This window comes from Heliangelus exortis, chromosome 2 (assembly GCF_036169615.1).
Source record: "Heliangelus exortis chromosome 2, bHelExo1.hap1, whole genome shotgun sequence".
NCBI lineage: Eukaryota > Metazoa > Chordata > Aves > Apodiformes > Trochilidae > Heliangelus > Heliangelus exortis.
The window spans coordinates 134924586-134949039 of record NC_092423.1 but is presented as its reverse complement, the minus strand read 5'-3'; the positions used below and the strand labels follow the sequence as shown (position 1 = coordinate 134949039).

General features: G+C 35.6%; 1 protein-coding gene across 2 annotated transcripts in view; it reads left to right on the top strand.

The window, feature by feature from the left end:
• Window positions 1-24454, top strand: part of CSMD3 (CUB and Sushi multiple domains 3) — a 544465-nt gene that overhangs the window by 336714 nt on the left and 183297 nt on the right. For both annotated transcript variants that reach the window (XM_071738231.1, XM_071738232.1), the window contains 4 exons: window positions 452-640; window positions 15217-15386; window positions 19673-19829; window positions 22211-22402. In XM_071738231.1, coding sequence (XP_071594332.1) covers window positions 452-640; window positions 15217-15386; window positions 19673-19829; window positions 22211-22402 — 708 coding nt within the window. The remainder of the gene's footprint in view (window positions 1-451; window positions 641-15216; window positions 15387-19672; window positions 19830-22210; window positions 22403-24454) is intronic.

Genomic DNA, 24454 nt, shown 5'->3' with positions numbered 1-24454 from the left:
ATCATGAACTTATGTAAGATGTTCCTGAAGTTCAACAATTTCAAAGCAACCAAACCTCTGTGATCCTGTAGAGACATTTCTGCTACATGATAAATAAAGTGGCAGTAAACTGTATGAGAAATTATCAGTGACGGGAAGAAACAGGACTAGTCTAATTTCAGTTAGTCAAAGTCCAGAAAAAAACAAGTGTCAATTATTTAGCCTCTTATGCTATGTCATTGTTTTAATTTGTTTTAGATACCTGCGACATTTATGGCTTTATCACAAGAGTTATAAAACATGTCATATTATGCATCTTAAAAACATAGTTATTAATTATTCTTATTTTTAATATAGTATAATTGCCAATTTAATATTGCTACTCATGTGGAAATAGACACAAATTATGAGACTGCAACATTACAAATATGACTGGTTATTCTTACTGGTACAAGCTGCCTTCTCTTTTCAGAGTATAATCTTGAACCTTGTGAAGATCCTGGGATCCCGAAATTTGGTAACAGAGTGGGATTTAATTTTGGAGTGGGAGATACTTTGACATTCTCCTGTTCATCTGGATATCGTTTAGAAGGATCATCAGAGATAATTTGTCTTGGTGGTGGACGACGAGTATGGAGTGCACCTCTGCCAAGGTGTGTGGGTACGTGGTCAGCTGCTTTCATTTGCTTGTATGTGTAGTCATTGTCCATGGATTTGCAGAGTTAAAGCATGGAAAAGCATGGTAATACACCTCTTGTTTTTTAATGTACTCTCATATTCTCCATATCTCCTTAGTCAAATTTATTTAATCTTTTCTTAATCTATTTAGTATTTGAACTATCAGTGGACTTCATAGTCTATACCTGAAAGGTCCTTAAATTGAGGACACAATGTGTACTCTTCTTGTCTTGATTAACAGGAAAATTGAGTATAAATTTAAATCATCATTTACCAGTACAGATGACTCCTCTTTGTCAGTGAAAGCTTCCAAGTGATAATCTGTTATACTAATTTGTGTTAAGGTAGGTAGAACAATGAGAACAGAGTTATTTCATGAAACTATGTCTCGAGGGCAGTCAATCTGGGCTTCCTATGTAAATTAGAGAACCATATCCCCAGAATAGTTGTTCTGGTTTTAAAATGGTAGCTAAGATCATAGAATCATAGAATCATAGAATAGGCTGGGTTGGAAGGGACCTCAGAGATCATCAAGTCCAACCCTTGATTAACTACCGCTGCAGTCACTAGACCATGGCACTGAGTGCCACATCCAGTCTCTTTTTAAATGTCTCCAGGGACGAAGAGTCCACTACCTCCCTGGGCAGCCCGTTCCAATGTCTGATCACCCTTTCCGTGAAAAAATTCTTTCTAATATCCAATCTGAACTTCCCCCGGCACAATTTAAGACCATGCCCTCTTGTCTTACTGAGAGCTGCCTGGGAAACTGAGATAACTGAGAGGAAACACTTTCTAATAACTCCTAACACTCCACTCACTGTGCAGGTAGACGACATAGGTAGTTTTGGCTAGAAACTGAACTTCTCATGGCTAATAATGTTTGAGTTGAATTCTTCCAGATTAATTCCAGAAACATACAGATTTTTTGAGAACTGTTAACAACAAAATCTCTAAAATGTAACATAGTTACCCGAGTCTCTGTTTTTTTCTTTTTTGTGTATTTAAGAGTATATGCTACAAGGAAAGGTTTATAGATTAAGATATTGGTATTGCATTTGGAATTTTTTTTTTCATACTAAATTACGTGATAGTAAAACATAAGTTTATTTCAGAATCTGATGGTATAGTAACCACTGACTGATTATGTACTTCGTCTTATCTAGTGTTAGTTACTGTATCATAATGTCATGTCCAAACTATTATTACTATGTTGATCATAGATTCACGGAATGGCTAGGGTTGGAAGGGACCTTAAAGATCATCTAGTTCCAATCACCCTTCTGTGGGCAGGGATACATTCCACTAGACGAGGTTGCTCAAGGCTCCATCCAGCCTGACCAAAAGCACTTCCAGGGAGGGGGCAACCACAACTTCCTTGGGCAACCTATGCCAGCATCTCACCACCTTCACAGGAAAGTTTTTTTTTCCTAGTGTCTAGCCTAAATCTCCCCTCTAGTTTGAAACCATTTCCCCTTGTCCTCTTGCTACACAGCTGTGTAAAAAGCCCTATCCCAGCTTTCTTATAGGCACCCTTTGGACACTGGAAAATTTGCTATAAGGTCACCTTCAGCCTCCTCTTCTCTGAGCTGAGCAGCCCCAACTTCCTCAGCCTGTCTTCATAGTAGAGGTGGTCCAGCCCTCTGATCATTTTAGTGGCTCTCCTCTGGACTCCCTTCAAGAGCCTCATGTCCTCTTATGCTGTCCAGAGCTGTGTCCAGAACTGGACACAATACTCCTGGTCAGGTCTCAGAACAGGAGAGTAGAGGAGGAGAACCACCTCCCTTGACCAGCTGTCTGTGCTCCTTTTGATACAGCCCAGGACACAGTTGGCTTTCTGAGCTTAAAGTTCATGTTAAGCTTCTGGTCCACCCCCACCCCCAAGTCCTCCCCAGGGCTGTATGTATTCTTTTCTCCTCCCAACCTGCATTCAGCCATGGGACTGCCTCTACCCAGGTGCAGAACCTTGCACTTGATCTTATTGTACTTAATGCAGTTTGCATGTGTCTACTTCTGGATCTTGTCAAGGTCCCTCTGGATGGCATCCCTTCCCTCCAGTGTGTCATCAGCAAACTTGCTAAGGGTGCATTCTCCCCATAAATAAGCCTTTGTCAACTTTGTGTTTAACTTATATGCCACAATTATGAAATTCAAACAACTGGAAAGTAGAAATTCCTGTTGACCACTTTTATTGGCTTCAGAAATATTGTTACTGTTTCTCATGTTTGGCATTTTCTCCCCAAGTGGCTGATGAATTTTAATGCTTCTGATATCACATACAGTTTCAAACACACACTGCCTCACTTGGGAACCAAGCACTTTTGGGACTCAAGTTATTCAGCTTGTTAATTCAAGAAAGACACAGAGAAACTGAAAGAGGTTTGGTGGCAGGCCACTGTTGTGTTAAAATGTGTAAAGATATTTGGCAGAAAATAACCTCCCTTGCAATCCAGCTGGCCCTCAGGTATTAGAAGAGCTGGGGCTGACTGGGTTTAGATTCTGAGTGATGATCAATTCAAAGTGGGCTGGAAAACAAGGGTCTGGATGCACTACTGACACCACGCTAGTAAAGCAATTATCATGGACGTGCTAGAATTAGGTAGTGCTAAATGAGGTTTCTTAACACCAGATTAATGAATCTGTGTGATTTACTAAAGCAACAGTATACAAGCTCTTTTGGATTGCCAGTGATAAATTTACTGTCTGCAAAGGAATCACATGAGAAATACGTAGGCTATGAATACTCTATAGAGATGTCCTGGGGGAGCCAAGCTAGCCCAAACTCATGGGTGTAGAGATTTATATGATTAAACAGACACTACAAAATAAAGGGAAAAATAAAGGGAGGGGGGCACTTGATTGTTAGAATCTTACCCAAAGGCGTCTTAGTGGTGGGGAAGAGAGGCTCAGCCAGTCAATTGGTCCCAGGGCTCAGGGGTGTCTCTGCAGGGGTACCTTCCCTGCAATGGTATCTTCCCTGGCATCTGTCGTTGGAACCTCACAACATCCTTTCCCATATTAGCTATTTTTTTACTATTTTACCTGACAGATGTTGTCAAAGTGTGGCAGATTGTTGGCCCAGGGTATCAGAACTGTAGTTAGTGGGTATTGTTGCCACAAAGCGTGGCCATAGCATCTCCACTCTGCTTCACCCTCCATGTAATTTCTCTTGGAATTAGCACACTGAGTATCCCTGATAATGCGAACATCTAGGGTAGTCGTTGTATACCAGCCACATCCTACTGGCTCCAAAAGTTTTAACTTTACTTAAAAAATACAAATGTAGTCTGGGTCATGTCTAGCAATTATTCCACAGCCACCAAGATAGTTGGATGATGGAGCACTGATTCACTGCAAGAAGGTGAGAGAAACAGCTTTTCAGCCTGAGGAGGACATCTTTGTGAGAACTTGTTTTCATTTAGCCCATATCCAGGGGCAAATTGAAGCAGTTTGCTCTCTCACCTAATGATCCTTCCCCAGCCATAGTGGGCAATAGGGCAAAGAGAAGCCGCAAGGGTAAAAATATAAATAGTTTAAATGAAAGAACAAAGCTAGTACAAACATCAACTTGAAGTACAGAAGCTTGTGCTCTGTCTAGTCCTTGCAAGTTGCAAATGGAGCAGCAGGCCAAGAGGGAGGAAACCCAGGAAAGAGACCTCTCTGCCCTCAGCCTACCTCCTCCTTTTATAATGGGCAGATGTAAGTGGTATCGAATACATCTAATAGTCAGCTTGGGTCCCTTCTGCCTTAAGCTCACAGCTGACTCAGGGCTACTAATGGCCTGCTGGCCATGGCTGGCCTATGATTCTGTCACAGGGAAACCAAGACAGAACCCAATAGCAATTCTCAATATCTGTGAGGATATAATATAATTAGGAGGATGGAACAAGGTACTTCACAGTGGTTTCTGTCCCAAAGGTGTAAGTAGAAGGCATAAGTTGAAATAAGAGAGTTTAAGACTAGAAAGATGTGTAACCTTTCACAAAGAAAATATTGGATAGTGGAACGTATTGCCCGAAGAGGTTTTGTAGTCTCTATCCTTGCAGATTTTCAAGATTCAACTGGTGTAAATCCCTAGGCAACCTAGTCTGACATCGGGGTTGAACATTCTTTGAGTAAGAGGCTGGAGTAGAAATCTCCTAATGTCTCTTCAGACTTGAATTTGCCTGTGTTCTTAATCCTATATTCTCTCAATAGGTATAATTGAGTCCAACGGGTCATAGTATTTTTCTGTTGTTGTATTAAGTATTTATAACAGATAGCTGTGGATCGTTATCTATCTTAGCTCTCTACTTTCACCTGTGACTTTGCCTTTTGATAGTAAAATTTAATAATTTTTCATATGTGCAATATGGTTTGATTAAAACAAAACCTTGTAGATAGAGTGACAAAATCACTACAGAATGCCCTTTCAGAAGGTGATATGTGAAAAACTGCAGTAGTGTTGGTCCTGTTTGCCATTGGAGACTTCCTAACAGCACTTCTGATGACGTGTATAATCAAAGCCTGTTTTGTCATACCATCATGCCAATTGTCAAACAATGACATGCTGCACATCTGTGTAACTTCATACAACAAAAACCTGACTAGTATTCTATGCAATTAGCACTATTTAATCTGAACACAGAAAAAAATTGCTGCTAAGCTTTTGGGCCACAGGGGCACCACACGGAACCTCTAGGACACCCAAACCCATGTATATTTGTTATAGACAGATTTACCTCCGAGCAATGTTGATTAACACTGTACTTTACCATTTAGCCTGCAAGTCAGGGGTCTCTTCTAGGAGTTGATGTGGTGCATTTAGCAGAGTAGGCACAGTAATGTTACTGAAGAGCTTCCATTCACAAGATGGTCATAGTTCTGCTAGTCATGTGATGGGAGAAAGTGTTTGTGGCCTTCAGAAAAAGTATTGAAATAAATCAGATGTCAGAACAATTCTTGTTATATACACCTGACTCCTATTTCACATGCTTCTGCTGTGTAAGACTCTAAGAAGCACAAAGGATGGGACATGTAAGAATTAGTTTTTCCAGTGGTGTTTTTATATCATTAATTGGCTGCAAATGTACTTTACAGTATGTTGAAGTAGTAATAAACAAGAACTTTACTATGTTCAAAATTTGAAAAATCAATGGAATCATAAATACTTTGTGAAAAAAACAGAAAGAGACTGAATTTAATGGGTTAACTGTTTTACATAGATTTTCTTGTTTCTAGTGCTTAAAATTCAGAATGACTTAAGTTATTAGGTCCTTTGGATTGATTTAAATTTTCCATGCAGTTAAAAGAAATAATCCTTATTTTGGTAATGTGTGTTTATGGATTTATGTATTCATTCTCTATTTCATTTTTACATATCTGTTATTTTGTTTTCTTGAGAATTTTATAAGATTTATAGCTCATTGGTTTAGAATGAAATCTAACAGATTTTATCAGATGTTTAATGCAAAGATATCTTTTATATATAAGTAACCTTTAATTTAGAAATAAAAAATGATAGCTCCCGATAGTCTGCACTCAGCCTCTGGTTCTCCAGAGTAAACAACAAAAGTTCCTGAGCTGCTTCTCAAAAGACTTGTGCTCTAGAACCTCCACCAGTTTCATTGCTCTTTAGACATGCTCCAGACGCTGGATGTCCTTCTTGTAGTGAAGGGCCCATAACTTGACACAGTATTCAAGGTGCAGCCTCACCAGTACCAAGTACAGGGGGACAGTCATTTCCATAGTCCAGTCCTGCTGGCCAGACTGTACAAAGCCAGGATGCTATTGGCCTTCTTGGCCACCTGGTCACACTACTGGCTCATGTTCAGGCAAGTGCTGACCAGCATCCCCAGGTCCTTTTCCTCCTGGCAGCTTTCCAGCCCTCTTCCCCAGTCCTATGGCATTGTATGGGGTTGTTGTGACCCCAGTGCAGGACCCAACACTTGGCCTTGTTGAATGTCATACATTTGGCCTTAGCCCATCAGTACAGCCTGTCCAGGCCCTTCTGCAGTCTTCCTATCCTCAGGTAGATCAATGCTCCCACCCAACTTTTTTTTCATCCACAAACTTACAGTGGGTGCACTTGACATGATGTCCAGATCATTGACAAAGATGTTAAAGAGAAGTGGTCCCAAAACTGAGTTCTGGGGAACACCACTGTTGCCTGGCTGCCAACTGGATATAACTCCATTCATCACAACTCTTTGGGCCCAGACAGCTAGCCACTTTTTTTTACCCAGCAAAGAGTACACCAGTCCAAGGCACAAGCATACAGTTTTTCCAAGGTAATGCTGTGGGGACTTTGTCAGAGGCTTTAGTAAAGTCTAGGTGGATAATCATAGAGAATCAGAATCATAAAATTATCAAGTTTGGAAAAGACATCCAAGATCATCAAGTTCAACCATCCCCCCTACAATGCCTAACCACTAAACCATCCACTGTAGCTCTTCGTCTGCCCATCTTTTGAACACCTCCAGGGATTGTGCTCCTACAAGCTCCCTAGGCAGCCTGTTCCTATGCCTCATTATTCTTCCTGTGAAGTTTTTCCTAATATCCACAATATCCACAGCCTTTGCTGTATTCACTGAGCAAGTTACTGTTTCATAGAAGGAGCTCAGGTTAGTTAAGCAGGACCTTTCTTTCATAAACCTGTGCTGACTGGGTCTGATCACCTGGTGGTTCTGCATGTGCTCTGAGATAGCACTTAAGATGATTGGCTTCATAACCATTTCTAGCACCATGGCCAGACTGACAGGCCTGTAGTTCACTGGATCCTTCTTCCAGTCCTTTGTGCAGATGAACTAATATTTGCTAACCTTATTTCTTTGATGCCTGCATGAAAAATCAATAATGAATAGTAATCTGATCTGTAAGAATACTGTCATGTCTTAGTTTCATGCTTTAATTTGTTTACTTCCTCGTCTCAACTACTCAAAACATATAAAATTGTTCATATGATTAGTCTTAGGACAGATCCAAACACGATGGAGGGAGAGAATTTTTTTACATGATTTAGGTGCTATGAAACTGAATAATAATGAAATGCAGTTTTCCTATTCAGCACGCACACTGTTTTCTTGGAATTACCTGTTTCTAGTGAAATGTTAAAACGTTGTGTCTTATGTCAAAATGCCTCATGGTTTGTTTTGTTTGTTTGTGTGTTTTTTTGTTTTTGTTCTTGTTTTTGTTCCTTCCCTTATAAGGCTGTCCAATAGTCCAGTTTCACTGCCTTTTATTATAGTTGCCATGTCAGAATTTGTAACTCCTGTATCTATGTAAAGATAATAATCTAGTCCCTTCATAGCTTCCCAACTGTGTGCCTTTTCCTATGGCTTTCTCATGGACATAAAATTTCTTTTCATACTGCTCAAGCCTAGATGGAAGACACTGAGTTTATAATGTTATTTTCTTTCTCATGTGCTATTTCCCCTTATATTTGTCTTTGTGACAATTTTCGGCCATTTTTCTCATTATTTCCACAGTATGTCTCTCTGATATTCTGGTCATATAGATTTCCAAGGAAATATACGCTTTACAGTTATGCAAAGCAGACAAGCAGATAGAAAAATTCTAGAGGCAAATTAATTCATTTATGTCATGTTTATTGAATACTTTTCAGATAATATTGCATATGTACCTCTGCTGGTAAAGATTTTTGCTAAGGTGATAGGTTTTTTTCCTGTGTGGTGATGTAGCTTCTTTTCCATGCTTAAGGTGCTTTTCAGGCAATCTGAAAGGTTATTTTGTATGATAGAAAAACTAATTTCAGTGTTGAACTGAAGTACAATTATGTAACCACTGAAATGAAGGTTCTACCACAGATATATCTACAGTAATTGTCCCTTAATTAGCAGGAGAGCCCTTTGCACATCTTATTTGATATTGTCATTGGAGTCCTGCTGCACAGCTTTACTGTGCATACAGATAATTAAGTCAAAGGTTGTTTTAATATTTTGGGTTTGAGGCTGTGTCATTTTGCTAGTTTAATTGAATTTTCTTTTAATATATGGAATGTTTGCACAGCATGAATTCTTGGTTGAAAGACTGATGTTCACTTGTAAATATGTCATTTATTCCTTTCAGAATAAAATCCCAGGTTTTGTTTTGCTTGTCAGAAATTTATATTATATCTGACAAATAAATTTATTCCTTTAAATGCTGCTCCTTTCTGAATATGTTTAATTTCTTCTATTTTCTTCAGGGAAAGGATACCCTGAACAGAGCAAAATACATCCATTGGGGGCTCACTATCTGTTAGTATAATGGCATTAAAATGTAATAAGCATTTTCTTAGCATTTCTTATATATTTTCAAAAATTGCATAAATGTCTTAACTGTTCCTTTTCACTGCATGGAAATTTTCAACTTCTTTAACTACAGTTCTCAGGTTTTTTTGGTTTTTTTTTTTTGTTTTGGTTTTGGACCTTCATGTTTTGGGGTTTGCTTGTCTATTTATGAGAAATACTATTCTTGGTTTAAAGGAAATGGTGTATGTGGGCTGTTTAAATTCTCCCAGTGTAGAATGTAGATTTGTTAGTACATTTTAGCTCATTAATACTAATGCAAAAGTTCATTTGCCATGCCACTTCCTTTGCTAAATTGCAGTGCTAAAGCATATTGTTTGAAATATATGGGACACTTCCACACTCTTGTTAGCTGGATCTATTAAATATGAAAAACAATATCAATAATCTAAATTATTTTTCTCACAATTATTAATTTCATATTCTTCAATTTTAGTAGAAATATCAGCTTGCTGTAAAATTATGTGCAGGTCTTAAATACAGGTCCCTCCGTGATCTCTCAATTCTGTCGTTCATTGTAACTTAGGCAATGCAGCCAAATAAGCCAAAAAAGTGTGTGCCAGGCATATAGAACATAAATGTTAAAAACATCTTCATGTTTTCATGCTCAGATCAACTGTGATGTAGATGCATATGCTACCAATAAATAATAGGAAATCACAGTTATTCACTTTTGGCTGCATGAAAGGAAATTTGATCTTCTGGAACAATATGACATAAAAGTAAAAACCACTCTCCTTACTGATAAAAAAAGACAATGTTTCTTTCATTTTCCTCATCGCCATAGGGTTCTCTGTACCTAATTCTGTCTGGATAACAAAACCACCTGGAAAATTTCTGATGATCTCATAACTCAGGGAAAGAATACTTCACTCACAATTTAATCCCTCCAGTATTGTTTTGTTATCCTCTGTTTTGTTTTCATGTTCTGACAAGACTATGTTGTTGCTTTCATCTGCCTCATCTGAAGAGGTAGAACTGAAGAGGTTTGTTGAGCACTGAATTTAGACAGAGTTTCTGAAGTAACTTGATTTTCAGTCTACTGTCACTGTTGGATAAAGAGAAGAGTTTTTTTAGGAGCCTTCCATTTACTTGCCCAGTCAAGCTATTGCGATGCACTTACTCTCCTAACCAAGAGAGACTATCTTGGTCTCTACAGAACTGCTATTTGTAGCTTTTATCTTTTGATTCCAAGGGATTGTCTTGAAGAAAACAGTGGCTGAATTTCAATCTGCAGCAGTACATCATAGTTTTTTTCTTTTATAGTTGTTTAGCATGAGCAATTCATCAGCTGAATTGAGAGAAATATTGTAAAATTCTTCTAATAGAGCATATCTTTTTTTTAAGAATAAGCCATTCATTTGAGTATTGTTTTCAAATAGTTAACTTAGCAAAACAGATGCATTTCATTCCTTCATTACAGTAACAGTAATTATTACATGATTACATATTTTAAATACATTGATAAACAGTAGTTTAAATTCATCTGTTCTATTATGTAAATATGCAGACAACACACATACATAACTAAACCCATAACAGATGTTTTTAATACAGAGCACATTATACAAGTATTTTCATTATTTTTCTTTAAATTTGTTTTTTTTATTTATTTTTTTAATACTGAAATGATTCCATATTTCTGGTAAAATTCAGAAACTGTACTTTACTTCAGTCTTACTATAACAGCCTTCTACTTTATGTATGTCTTTGTGGAAACATAGCTGGATATGGGAATATTTTCCCTACAAGCAAAATGTATAGGGCAGGTTTTAAGTTTCAACTGAAGTAAGTGGATTTTTTTTTTTAACTTTGTTATTAAAACAACCTGGATTTCATCTTTTTTGAATAGGGAATGTTACTAAGATGAAACAGGCAGTGCAGAAATTACTGTAATTTCTGATAACAGCTCTGAGTATTTTTTAAAGGATGGACACAGACTTACTGTTATTCTGTGATTTTTTCTTTACTTCTGAAATAGTGGGCTTTTGGGGTTTTTTCAGTCTTCTGTGTTTCCTTCTTTACACATTTTCGCTTAATTTTATCCTGGCTGGCATCTTCATCACTGCTAAAATTATTTTTGAGACCCTTTAAACAAACTACGTATTTTTAATATTTGTATTTTTTTAAGAACTTAAGGAGTCATTTAACTTTTTCTTTTCCTGACACTTTTTATTCAGCACTTAACTGCACATAGAAGAATTTCGATCTTTTGAAATTTATTCTGTAGTATTAATATTAAAGAATAGAAGGCAACCATAGGTTACCTGAAGTTCCATGTAATTTTAAGCAACATAGGTGTCTATGTTTACATACAGAAGTGGAGGTATAAAACTGTCTGTGGTATAGTTTGGAAAGTCTTACAGGATTCCCCTGTTTGATTCAGCATTTATTCATAATTATACTTCTGTCTTTTATGTGTGTGCTTGGTGTTTTATGGGTTTTTTTGTTGGGGTTCTTTTTTTTTTGAGTCATGATTTGCATAGAAGGAGGCAAGTGGAGAAGCCAGGAATTAGTTGTTGATTTTGGAAGAATTCTTCTAAGCAGCATGTAACAGAAACTTCTGTTGTACACTGCAGTTTGTGCTTCCATGGAACTGTAATGGCATAACTGAATCCTATGGAAGAAATACTTTTATACTGTAGCTTTTCAAAATTTGTGTTACTAAATTTGCTTTCTTGTTGGGTAATCTAAGTTTTGAGATTGTCCATGGAATCACAGAATGGGTTGGGTTGGAAGAAAATTTTTAAGATCATCTAGTCCATGCCCTTGTCATGGGCAGTACATCTTTCACTAGATCACCTAGTTCTAAACCATCTGTTCTGGCTTTGGATACTTCCAGTGATGTGTTATCCACAACTTGGAACACAACGGTCTCCCTCTAAATTAAGAAAAGTGCAATCAGATTAATAAATATTATGACAGGAAAAAAATTGTTATATTTAATAGAATACATAACATGGTTCACAAATACTAGTTAAAGTTGTCCTAGCAGTTGGCTCACTGCTGCGTTCAGATTTTTAAAAAATTGCTTTGAATTACAGTTCTGAAGAAACCAGAATTGTTGGATCAACTTAATACCATAATTACCTTATGTCTTTTGACTTTTTTATCTCTTTGAGATGGGAAAGGATATCCCACAAACTTGAAATTACAATCATCTTACTTATATGTGTTGTAGTTCAAACTGACCTTTGCATCATTGGAGCAGCAAATACTCACTTATTTGAGAATGAAATAAAAGGATAAAAGGATAGACATGATCATGTGCACTGCAAAGTTTTCCTGCCTAGCTTATCTGCATCTAACGGTTCTAAGACAAAGTGATGACACCTGAATTATTTGTGTGCTTGTTCTGGATTGGTGTTAATTACACATTCATCAAGTATTTCTTCTGCTTTGATCTGTGCCTGATTTGGCCTTCTGCACAAAGTTTGTTTTAGCAACATACAGAAAGAACAGTTAATCAGTGTGTGGGTTTTGTGTCATGTAATGTACAAGTTTCGTATACAAAATATGTTCAATATCATGGATTTAGCTCAAACAGGTCTGGTAAGAAAATTGCAGTAATGGTCATAAACAATGAGCATTAAAATGGATAATATAGATTGTTTAGATATCTTTTCAAATTATAAGTATACTGCATGGTTTTGCACAATACAATTTCTTACTCTGTGAAATGATAACACAGTGAATAATAGGTTCATTAGGTTTCATGATTAAAGTTACATCCTGTTGAGGCCTTCTGATTACTACCCACTTTTGGGTGAAGAGCGATGAATTGGTATCAAGAACTACAAAAGCAGTGACGAGAGATTTCTGGGCCCTGGGACAACTAGTTAAGGGATCAGGCACGCGAGCTGTGTTCTCCTCCACCCCACTAATGACAGGAATGGATGAAGGATCTTAAGGGCTGGTGTCAACAGCAGGGCTTTGGGTTCTTTGATCATAGATCAATATATACATCACTGCTGGCTGGCAAAAGAGGGGGTACATCTATCTCGTCTCAGGAAAAGGATCTTCTCCCAGGAGTTTGCAGCCCTCATTGAGAAAACTTTAAACTAGACTTGGAGGTGGAGGGGGATAAAGCCAGACTCACTGAGGACGAGCCCTAGGGATGGCCTTCTGTCTGCCATCCCACTTGAGTCAGAAAGCGGTAACGAAGGGGGTGTAGCTGGGTATGCACCAGCGTTGCAATGTACCAGTCTGAATGTAGACCAGAAGTAATCCCATTCCCACAGCTGGGGTCAGCAGGCTCAGCCTGTAACCTGAAATGCCTGTACACAAATGCACAGCATAGGGAACAAACAAGAGGAGCTGGAGATCTGTGTGAGGTCAAGCGGCTATGATCTGGTGGTGATATCAGAGACATGGTGGGACAGCTCACATGACTGGGATGTGGTCATGGATGGTTGTGTCCTTTTAAGGAAAGACAGGGTAGCAAGGCAAGATGGGGGAGTTGCTCTTTACAAAGAGAGCAACCTGAATGTATTGAGTTCTGTCCTGGGGTAGATGAAGAACAAGATGAAAGTTTGTGGGTTAGAATTAAGGGGCAGGCTAATGTGGGACATACTGTGGTGGGTGTCTATTACAGGCCACCTGATCAGGATGAGGAAGCCAAAGAGGCCTTATACAGGCAGCTGGTAGCAACCTCATGATCACAGGCCCCTGGTTCTCATGGGAGATTTTAACTACCCAGATATTTGCTGGAAGGCCTACTCAGCAGCCATTTACAGGTCAGGAGGGTCCTCTAGTACACTGATGATAATTTCTCGATGCAATTAGTGGAGGAGCCAACTAGGAGTGGAGGATTGCTGGATCTCGTCCTAACCAACAAGGAAGTATGGGGTTAAAACGGTGAAGGTCGAGGGCAACCGTGGGTGCAGTGACCACAAGATGGTGTTGTTAGAAAAGGATTCCAAGTAGAATCAGATCCCTCAACTTCAGAAAGGCCAACTTTGCCCCCTTTAAACAATTGCTGGGGGAAATCCTATGGGACAGGGTACTGGAGGGTAGGGTGGCCCAGGACGGTTGGTTAATATTCAAGGACCACTTCTTCTGAGCTCAGGACTGATTCATCCCAGTGGGAAGGAAATCAAGAAAAGGGAACCAGAAGACCAGTATGGTTGAACAGGAAACTGCTAGGTAAACTCAATTGGAAGAAGAGAATCTATAGATTGTGGAAGGAAGGGCTGACCACCTGAGAGGAACATACAACTGTTGTCTGAGAATGCAGAGAGACAACTAGGAAAGCTAAAGCCTCCTTGGAATTAAACCTTGCAAGAGTGGTTAAGGACAATAGGAAGGACTTCTTCAAATACATAGTGGATAAAACTAACACTAGAGGCAGTGTCAATGTTAATGTGAAATACCTTAAAATATCTTAACTAAAACTAAGTATTGTAATTTGAACTATTTAAATTAGCAAATATGCTAGTAAATGGAAGCTGCTTATTAGTGCCTAATGTGGCACAAGTTTTTATGGTTTAGTTTTTTTTTTTTAATGTGATTACACAAATTATCAAAGTCCTCAATTACAAGGTTTGTGATTTTCAACAGTATTACTTGGAAATACTGCCTTATTTTTCTTTCTAACTCTTAATCTTAAACCCATTTAATACCCCTTTTTAGTTTTTTTTCTCTGTAATTTACTATTTTTACTGCTTGTCTATTAATAAAATTTTTATTTTTTAGATGGTATATTATTATATATGGTGTATTATTAGATGGTATATTATTTAATAGTATTATTATAGTGTAACCTTTTTTTTTTAAACTGTTGTTTATTTAAATAAGTTAATACTGGGAAAAAAATCTCTTTTTTTCATCAATCTATGTGAAAATGTGTGTATCTTCATGTGCATATATTTATACCTGTGCATGTACATATGAATTAATACACATAAATTACTAGAGTAATTTCACTTAATTTGCAAGTCTACATGAATTTCCATGTTGGAGAAAGAAAAACAAGCATATTTCCTCCAAAACAAAGTTCAATAAGGATCATTTAAAACATTATGATTGTGGAATGTGCTATTAATATGGTTATAACTCTCTATACTATATAAAATACTTCTGTTGAAGTATCACAATGCAGGAATTCTTTTGTAGTCTTCAATTACTGTCATGAACATGTGTTTAAAACTAGATTTTAGTTATCAATAAATGTTGATAATGTTGAACTAGGTTGCATTAACATTCCCATTATCACCATCACTAAAAATATTTGTTTTCTTTTAAAATATACCTTAACATTTCCTTTTAATTGCAGCTGAATGTGGAGCCTCCACGACAAATAATGAAGGAATCTTACTGTCCCCCAATTATCCTCTTAACTATGAAAACAACCATGAATGTATTTATAGTATTCAGGTACAAGCAGGGAAAGGAATCAATATTTCTGCCAGAACATTTCACTTAGCCCAAGGAGATGTTCTTAAGGTATGTAATAATGTAATTTATTTGTTATTTCTAAGATTGTAGTTCCTCATATTGTTGAAGTTTACATGTCTGTAATAGTACAGCATCAGCTAAGTTTATATTAAGCATCTCTTAGAAAAGATAAAACTAAATGAGTTCTATTTCTAAAGTAAGGCAACGTGAGGTGTTTCCATAATGTGTTTCTTAAAACATGTATTTTTCTCACAAGATAAAATTAAAAGAGATTGAAACTCTAACTCAAATGTTTATTTGTATTCTATTAGTGTTAAATATTCAACAGTTACATCTTTTGTAAATGCTGTTTCCTTCTTCAGTATATTCATAACTTGAGCTGTGATCTAACCATAATAAGCATTACACCTAAAAGATTTATTTAATACACTGTCTACGTACTGCCTTTTGTATTTGAGGTTCCAATTGCATGTGAAGAGAATTTTTGCATTAAACCAAATGAAACAAAACAACCCACCCCCCACACACACGTCAAAAAGAAAAAACCAGGATACTACAACTTTCCAGAGTTGTAGAGACTGATTTCACCATTTACATTCAGGAGAATTAACACTGTTTTTTTTAATAGATTGTATTACTGTATTCCTCAAAGAAAACATTTCCAGATCCATGTATTGCTTAGCCAACTGCATATTCAAAGCTAATGGTGATCAGGATGGGTCTCCTTGAGCATGTACCATCTAAATGCAATAAGATACCCATAAAAGGGATTAAGTAATTTCCTGATTGTTTTTAGAATACTCAATTTAATTAAACTTGCTTTTCAGAAATGAAAGGAATAAGACGAACCATGACAATCATGTTTGATTCAAAAAATATTTATGCCATATTCTAGCATGTGGTAATTAAAGTGAGAAGGAGTGTGGAAAGATTTATCCTAAGAAATGACTACAATTCAGACTGAGTTTGAGCTCACCTAACATTAGCCAGATGAGATCACACCCATATGGAAAAAAAAATGGCTTTAAGAATTACTTTTGATACTCTAATGAAGCAATCTTTCTTTTTCTACTAAAATACTCAGTGCAGCAACAGGCAGGGAGCAGTGTGTGAGTAAACTAAATAGAAGAACTGACACTAAGGTCTCCTTCCTTGTGCTTAGCTCAGTTCTCAATGATCCTGCAAAATATGGTGGATTCAGTTTTACTGCATTTGTTTGCAGTCTCATCTTTGGGCCAGCTTTGAAATGTGTGTCCATGATTCAGTTTTTGAGGGGTTTTGTGCAAAGCCTTCAAAGGGAGAAAATGTTTGGGGATTTTTGCTAATTTTTTCTTTTTAAGAATCTCTGCACTTGCTATCGTAAGCTTTTCAGCAGCATCCTGAAAACAAGAGTGAGAAATAGGTAATAAATGCAAGGGACAAAAAAAATCCCAAACATATGGGCCCTTTTCTGTCTTTATATTAGGACCTCTATTTGCATGTGGTATAAATGATAAATTTGACAGGGTGTTGACAGCCTCCACTCTGAGCTGCTGATTTTGCGTTACTTTTTCTCTTTATAAAGGCACACAACTTTGTATCCATATGCCTTTTATGTTTCAGTAGCAAATCTCTAAAATACTTCAATTAAAATGCACAAATTTAATACATTCACTTTATAGTATTCCCTTGTTAAAATTTTATTAAGTTAAATAAGCAAGAACTAAAAAGGCCATTAATATCCATTTAAGATTTGTTGATAATGGAGCCCCTTGAATATAAACATAACGCCTAATCCCTAAATTAAACAAAACATATACCAGTTCAGATCATATTTATGTAAACAGCTTTCACTATTAGCATCCTTCCCTATAGCATATCAAAATATCATTGTGTTATGAAGAACATTAACAGAACTTTCTGTGTCTTTAGTCCTTTTTGTGAATTAATCGATTATTGAACAGGTCAAGCTTTTAAATAGCTATAAAGTTGTTTTCTGAATAGCTTCTCACTGGCATTTTACACAGTTGTGAATCAACTATCTTGGCATTAATGCTACAGGATGACTTAAAGGAAAAAGCATCCAACCATGTAATACTGACAAAATTATAATTATGCCATTATTATTCTCCCCCCATACATTTAGTGTCCAGGAAAGAATATTCCTGTATTAAAAATAAGATAATGGTTCTGCCTTAAATCACACATATTCTAATCTTCTGGACTGAATTGTTCATCTGGATACTTCTATCTAGTACCCATTAGCTTGAATGAAATACAAAAAAAGACAATTTTACTAATATTGAGAATTATACTAAAAAATATGCATTTATTGTCCTACGCGAGACCCCCTATCTCAAGGAAGGAGTATATGTTACTTCAAATATTTGAAAAACAGCAACCAAAAGAAAAACTAAAATAAATTTTCAATTTCATGTTCAAATAAATCTCATCACTCTCATGCAAATGCAGTCTTTCTGCTCAAAAAATCAGTTTCAGAAGTGCTAAGGTACTTAAAGTTTTGTTCCTTCAGAGAAATGAAATAGTCCAAGAAGTATTATACAGTGGGACAGCTAGATATCCCATAAAGTAGAATTAGTGTCAGCTCTGGAGAGACATTAGTGTGCTGGTGTGAAAAGTTTAATATGGTAGGACAGTTAAAAAAAGTGACAATGAAGTATATGTGGGGATATTCTGACATGAAGAAAATTTGTGTCATGGAATGCCTTATGGAAAAGTCTGGTGAGACATTGAGAAAATAGTTGGTATAACTTACAAATAGCTTCCTTTGATTAATTGTTAGTAATACACACACAGCAGGAAGTGGATTACTCTTACGTAGTGTTTAAAAATAAAATAAATCCTGAATTCTTGGTTGTTATTAGTTATAAGTAGCTTGGAGAGATTAGGGTAAAGAATATCAAATTCAAGATGGGTTTCATTAAGTCTTTCATGATGCAATATCTTCATAGGATAGCAGTAATTCTCCTGGAATGGATTTTTTTTTTTCTGGTATTTTTCCTGGCTCGATTACTGATCTCAGTCTAGTTTTAAAGAAATTTTAAATAAAATGAATAAATCTATTTTAATACTATTGCATATATTTTAAAGTTACTTTTTAGTTATTAAGCATTAATGGCATCTTTTTTTTTTTTCTTTTCTATAAATTCTTATTTTTACTGCATTAAAGGAAATCAACATTTAAATGTGAGCTTTGCTTGGAATTTATTTGCTTGTTTCAGTAAAAAACAAGGAATGATGCCAATTCATTCCACTAGACTTCTTAAACTGCTGTAAAATTATTTAGTCATTAGAGATGCCTAAAAATGGCTCATTTGTTTTATTTCAACGTGTCATTAAGTGTGAAGCCTTTATTATCACTAGGGACGTTAGGATTTCTGCAAAATAGGATTTATGTGTATAACTCATTCTCACAGATGGGGAACAGGCATCATAATATTTCAGAATAATTTTGCTGCCTTAATACTATTGCTGGTATATTTGTTTTGATTTCCTTGTGTCTTTAATTACATTTCAAATTAATACAATTAGATCTTACAACTGGAGTCCATTCCCTATTTTTCTTTACTGACTTTTTATAATTTCTCTATGTTGCAATTGGAAGACTATTTAGAGGTCAATTTACTGTTTTGCAAGTGCAACTTTTCTTAAAATCCAGTTGTCAAAATTTTATTTATTATAGAAGACTCTAAATAAATCCTACAAGACATAGTTGTTGGGTTAGCAATTATCGTTAAATTACATACTTTAACTATTTTTAGGTATTATATTTATACAGAAAACTGTGATATTCTAAAGCAACCAAGCTTGTAAGGAGATTTGCTGAGATTTATTAGGAGGTTTGTTGGGTTTTTTTCTGTATTTAATAGTGTGACAGAAGTTGCTGCTTAAAATATGGAAAAGAACAGCTCTTGAAGAAAAATAAATAAAAAAGTGCTGTTTTCCAATTTCCATATAGATTACATTACTCTTTCAACTTACAGAAGCAGTTGACTAATTTGTTTTATTTTGTAGTCTCCTTTCACTTTATAGTTATATTTGAACCTCTCTTCCAGTAGAAAAAAAATAATCAGAAGTTGATTTAACAAACTAAGGTTGGGAGGGTGTAAACTTTTCTAATATGCCACCTTAGTGACGAGGCAGACACCACAGTTCAGTCAACTTACTGCAAAAGAGGGATACATCATATTTAAATAGTGCTTTAGGTTGACTGGCAATAAATCTCCCTTAGCAGAGCTGTCGTCCCTCTTAGTGGACATGCACAGAATTATTTTTTTAAATTAAATATCTAATTTGTTTTCTCCGTATCTGTAAAATTTGCATTTGTTTTACAGATCTATGATGGCAAAGACAACACTGCTCACCTGCTGGGTGCGTACACTGGAGCATCATTAAGAGGCCTGACACTAAGTAGTACTTCAAATCATTTGTGGTTGGAATTTAACTCAGATACGGAGGGCACTGATGAAGGATTTCAGCTTGTGTATACCAGTAAGTATTTGAAAAATAGTACCAATAGATCTATGTTTTTTAAAGGAGTGGAAATTCTTTGCTCGTAAAATGAAAATGCAGCCAAGTGACAAAGAGTAATCAACAGCAAATCACTCATCGCTTATCAAAATAATTTGTTTCATAATTCTTCCTCAAAAAACCCAAAACATGTAGTGTAAGGAAACCTTGCTTTGACAGTACTTTGCATAATTCAATACTTAAACCTCTGTTCTTTTTCTAGAGGGTTATTTTGAAGTTTTTTTCAGTCTAGGAAAGGATAAGGAAAAATAAGGTAATTTTCATCTATTTTATCAATTGGCTGCTTCTGAAAATAGATGTGATTTTTACACGTCTGTTGACACACAGTGTGTTTGACTTCTGTAGTGTATAATTTTTTCATCATTGCTACATTACTATATAAACTGAATTTTTAACAAGCAGAACAGTAATTTTTAGAAATTCTGCTGTGCAGCTGCCAGCTTCTTTTTAAGCATTCCTATGCTTAAATAATTCTTTTTCACCTGCTGAAAAAAAAAATTCTTATGTTTCAAAGACTCTTCCATCATTTTTTTTAAAACTAATTTTAATAAAAATAATACAAGTTTAACAAAATGGAAGGAAAATATTTCAAGAGACTATGAGAATATATAATTATTTTTCAGGTGACTGTTGCATAATTAAACTACATAATAGCCTGGGACTGTAATCTGTGATTAAAGATAGGCCCTTCAGTACTGTGTTATCATGTAACTGTCAAGTTATTTAATTTTTCTTATTTATATGAGTATGTTGAAGCCCAGCACTTCAACATTATCATAAACATTTCCTAGCTTTTGAGACAAGCATTTTCATAGAATACACTTTGCTAGCCAGAATAGTAGCTGTTCTTGCTAGTGGCTAATTCAACATCTGAACAGTGTTGAATCTTTTGTAGTTATTTGTAGAATTGAAATAGAAAAAGTGAGAAAAACTCATGGGTCAGACTAGTCAAGATAGGGTGGAAAGAGGATAAGAAAACCAAGTGATGCAAAGGCAATCAGTTATCACCTTCTACAAAGCTGAGCAGTTCCCAGGCAGTCCCTGAGTAACAGACCCTTTAAAAGATTGTCTCCCAGTTTTATTGCTCAACTTGACGTTGTATAGCATGGAATACTTCTTCAGTCAATTGGGGTCATCTGTCCCAGCTAAGCCTTAGCTTCCTCATATGGGATTCATGTTAGCCTCTTCTGCAGTGCAGTCTGTGCTGGGAAAACAATAGCAACAGCTTAGGTAAGAATGAGAAAAATTCAGCTCACTGGTTGTGGAGGTTCTTTAGGAAGTGAGCCATTTTCAGTCAGACATGAAATGTGCTGAAGGAACAATTGGGAAAATACACCACTTGACCTATTTCTTTTTACTTGTGTGAGCAAAAAGCGGTATCCAACCTGAAGCATTTTGTCTATTAAATAAATATTGAACATTTTTTCAACTAATCAATAGTATTGATTCAGTACCTGAGGAGATATTGTGAAAGGCTACCAACTGTTAACCAGATGGATAAATACTGTGTAAATTACTTGACTGAAAAAATATGAACATGAAAACTCCTTCATTTGCTCCATTGTCACCTACATATTGGAATATCAATCTAACAAAGAATGCCTTTTTTTACCTACAAACAGTTTGAGCTGTATGATATTGATAAAATACATTTGGGTTAACAAAGTGAATTTTCAAGCTGATTCTCATTTAATAATGAAAAACCTTATTTGGAACTGAAAAATCTTTCTCAAATTGCAGTTTGCCTTTTCCCTAAACGTTAATATTCTTCCCTTTTACTATATACTGAATTTGTTTTCTCCCTGCTCCATGTCTTAACCCTCAAAAATATGAAATTTGTTTAGCTTGAATTGTCTATGTCATCATTATTATTGATTCCTGCATGTAGTTTTTAAATTTATGAAGTAATGAATGGAGGATTAGGGTAGTAGGGATTGGTGCCATTGGTGCTATTGGTGTAACAAAAACAAATCCGCTGTACAGTTTTGTTTATGAGCCTTAAAATGTCTAGTCACAAACTAGACTGTCATCAAAGTAAATGGACAGTCACTTTACCTGCCATTTTATAATCAATCTTATAACTGATAGTGGTAATGAATTTCCTTCTCAGTCTTTAATTGGAAAGTGATGTAATGACCCAGTTTGGTTTGCCTGTTCTAAGTAGAGGGTATAGAGTTTTGTCCTACCTAGACTATTTAAAAAAAAGAGAAGAAAAATTAAATATGTTGTTAATATGAAGTATGAAAGTGTTTGATTGCCATTGGGAAAGAGAAAAAAAATTACTTTCATTAATGTATTTATGGGTTTGATTTTGTAATGACAATGTTTTATTCCTACCACAGGTTTTGAGCTATCACATTGTGAGGACCCTGGCGTGCCACAGTTTGGATATAAAATCAGTGACCAGGGCCATTTTGCTGGAAGCACTATAATTTATGGATGCAATCCAGGTTACACACTCCATGGAAGTAGCCTTCTCAAGTGTATGACTGGGGAAAGAAGGGCATGGGACTACCCTCTGCCATCGTGTATTGGTATTAGACTTTTCAAAAATCATTACTATCTACTTGAATTATTATCTGAAAATAAGAAAGAAAAAATTTGTAAGATTTTTGTCTTGTTAGATCTATGTCACTTTTTTTGCTTGTTAGATCAGTGTGAAACCTGATCTGTATGTATACAGATTTGCATATACTTTTACAGATCTCTACATAAATCTTATCAAAGAGTATGAAAGTTGCATTGCCTTTTTTTAGGTCTAAAAAAGATATTATTGAACTGGAAATGCATACTCAAGTTCATAATATGTGAAAATCCAGCCTTAGTCAACACTTAATCAACATAAAAAGGCAGTTAAATCAGTCAGGAACATGTATGTTTTATGAGAGGTTGTAAAACAAGGTTGGGTGTTTTTGTGTCTAAATATCATTAGGTTAGGTAACTTGTAATGTATTTATGTATAAACACTTTAAAAGAAGCAAAAACTTGTAAGAATAGAGGTAGATAATATTTTATTTTTGTCACTTGTTATGTGTGATGAATAAGACATTATACACTTTACTATGATACTACAATAACTTTTTAAGTTTTGAAATCACCTACAGGCTCAATTTCTTCCACAGGAGAACAAAAAGACAAATATTTTAGTAATTTTCTTCCTTTTTATTCTTAGTAAAAGTAAATTGGAATTGACTAAGTAGAGGAAACAAGAGCTGAAATGTACTTTGTGCCTAGATTTAATTTTTTCAGATAACAATGTACTTTCATGTATCTTTATCAAGGCATAAAGCCCACTTAGGAAAAATATGCAACAAACAAAAACTGAATGGCTCTCTCACATTATACTTATTCCAAAATGCTCTTTATAGGTAAAACCATTTAGAATGTGTATCAGTAACAGTTTTAAATTAATCTTATTCAAACCATATTTACCATTCTGCTATATACAGGGAGGTTACTCATCCATCCAGTTCAGATTATCATGTTTCTATATCTATTGTTCTTCATTAAGAAAACAAGAGTACACAGATGTTGTCATTGAAACGACCTTAGATATCATTTTTATTGATGTTGTTTCTATCAGTTAGGTATTTCTCCATTGCCAAGTAGTAAAACATTCTACTTGCATCTAGAAAAGAGTTAAACAGCTGTAAAGCTGTCTGTATTTGAAATAGTATCCATCCCAGCCTAAAGATTGCATAGATTTGGCTACATAGATTTAAAAGGAGTTTTAATTAAAACAAGTGCATTATTCTTTATATAAGTTTAAGAAATCAAAAAAGTTTTTAATGCTAATTGTAAATAATGATTTTGAATTCCACATACCTTCTGGTTTTTTTAAGTTAATTAAGAATCACTGCAGATGCTTTAAAGTACTCTTGAAGGGTTAGAGTATGAATCCTATAAAATGCTTTAGGTATTAGTTGATGTCTTCTTGAGCTGAAGATTGTATAGTTTAAGACTAATGATGTCTCAGTAATGATGAACACAAGGAAATTGGCTAGAACAGAACTGGGAAGGAGAAGGGCAGTTAAGAAATGCAGATCAATAAGAAGAAGCATTGCACCACTGTGGTTTTTGTACGGGACTGAGACCTCTTGTAGATATCTCTTTAATTTGTCCAAACAAAAGCCTTAGTCACATCTCTTACTCGTCTGTGATCAAAACAGTTTTGGAGATTTTAAAGTCTAGTAATGGATTAAATTTCAGGAGATGAAGATGAATCAGTACTAAAACTCTTACAACTTTTTTGGTTTATAGGAATCCTTTCAACATTTACTTGGTTGGAATCATGTTGAAACAGTTTCTTTGCTATGAAAGAAAATAGAAAAAAAAAAAAAAAAGAGTTCTTGCAACACAGACGCCCTTTGTTTCCAGAGCACTTGTTCCTGAGTGAGTTAACTGTCACTCTGGTTCTTCTGTGGAAGAACTTGATTTCAGCCCACCACGTGATCTTTGAGGGTTCACAGAGTGCTTAGGCAAATCTCTAGAATCCATGAAAACATTGATACTTTGCATGAAATATTTTAGGTTGGTATGAAAAAATAAATTTATTCCCTGTATATCTATGAGCAACATAAATCAAC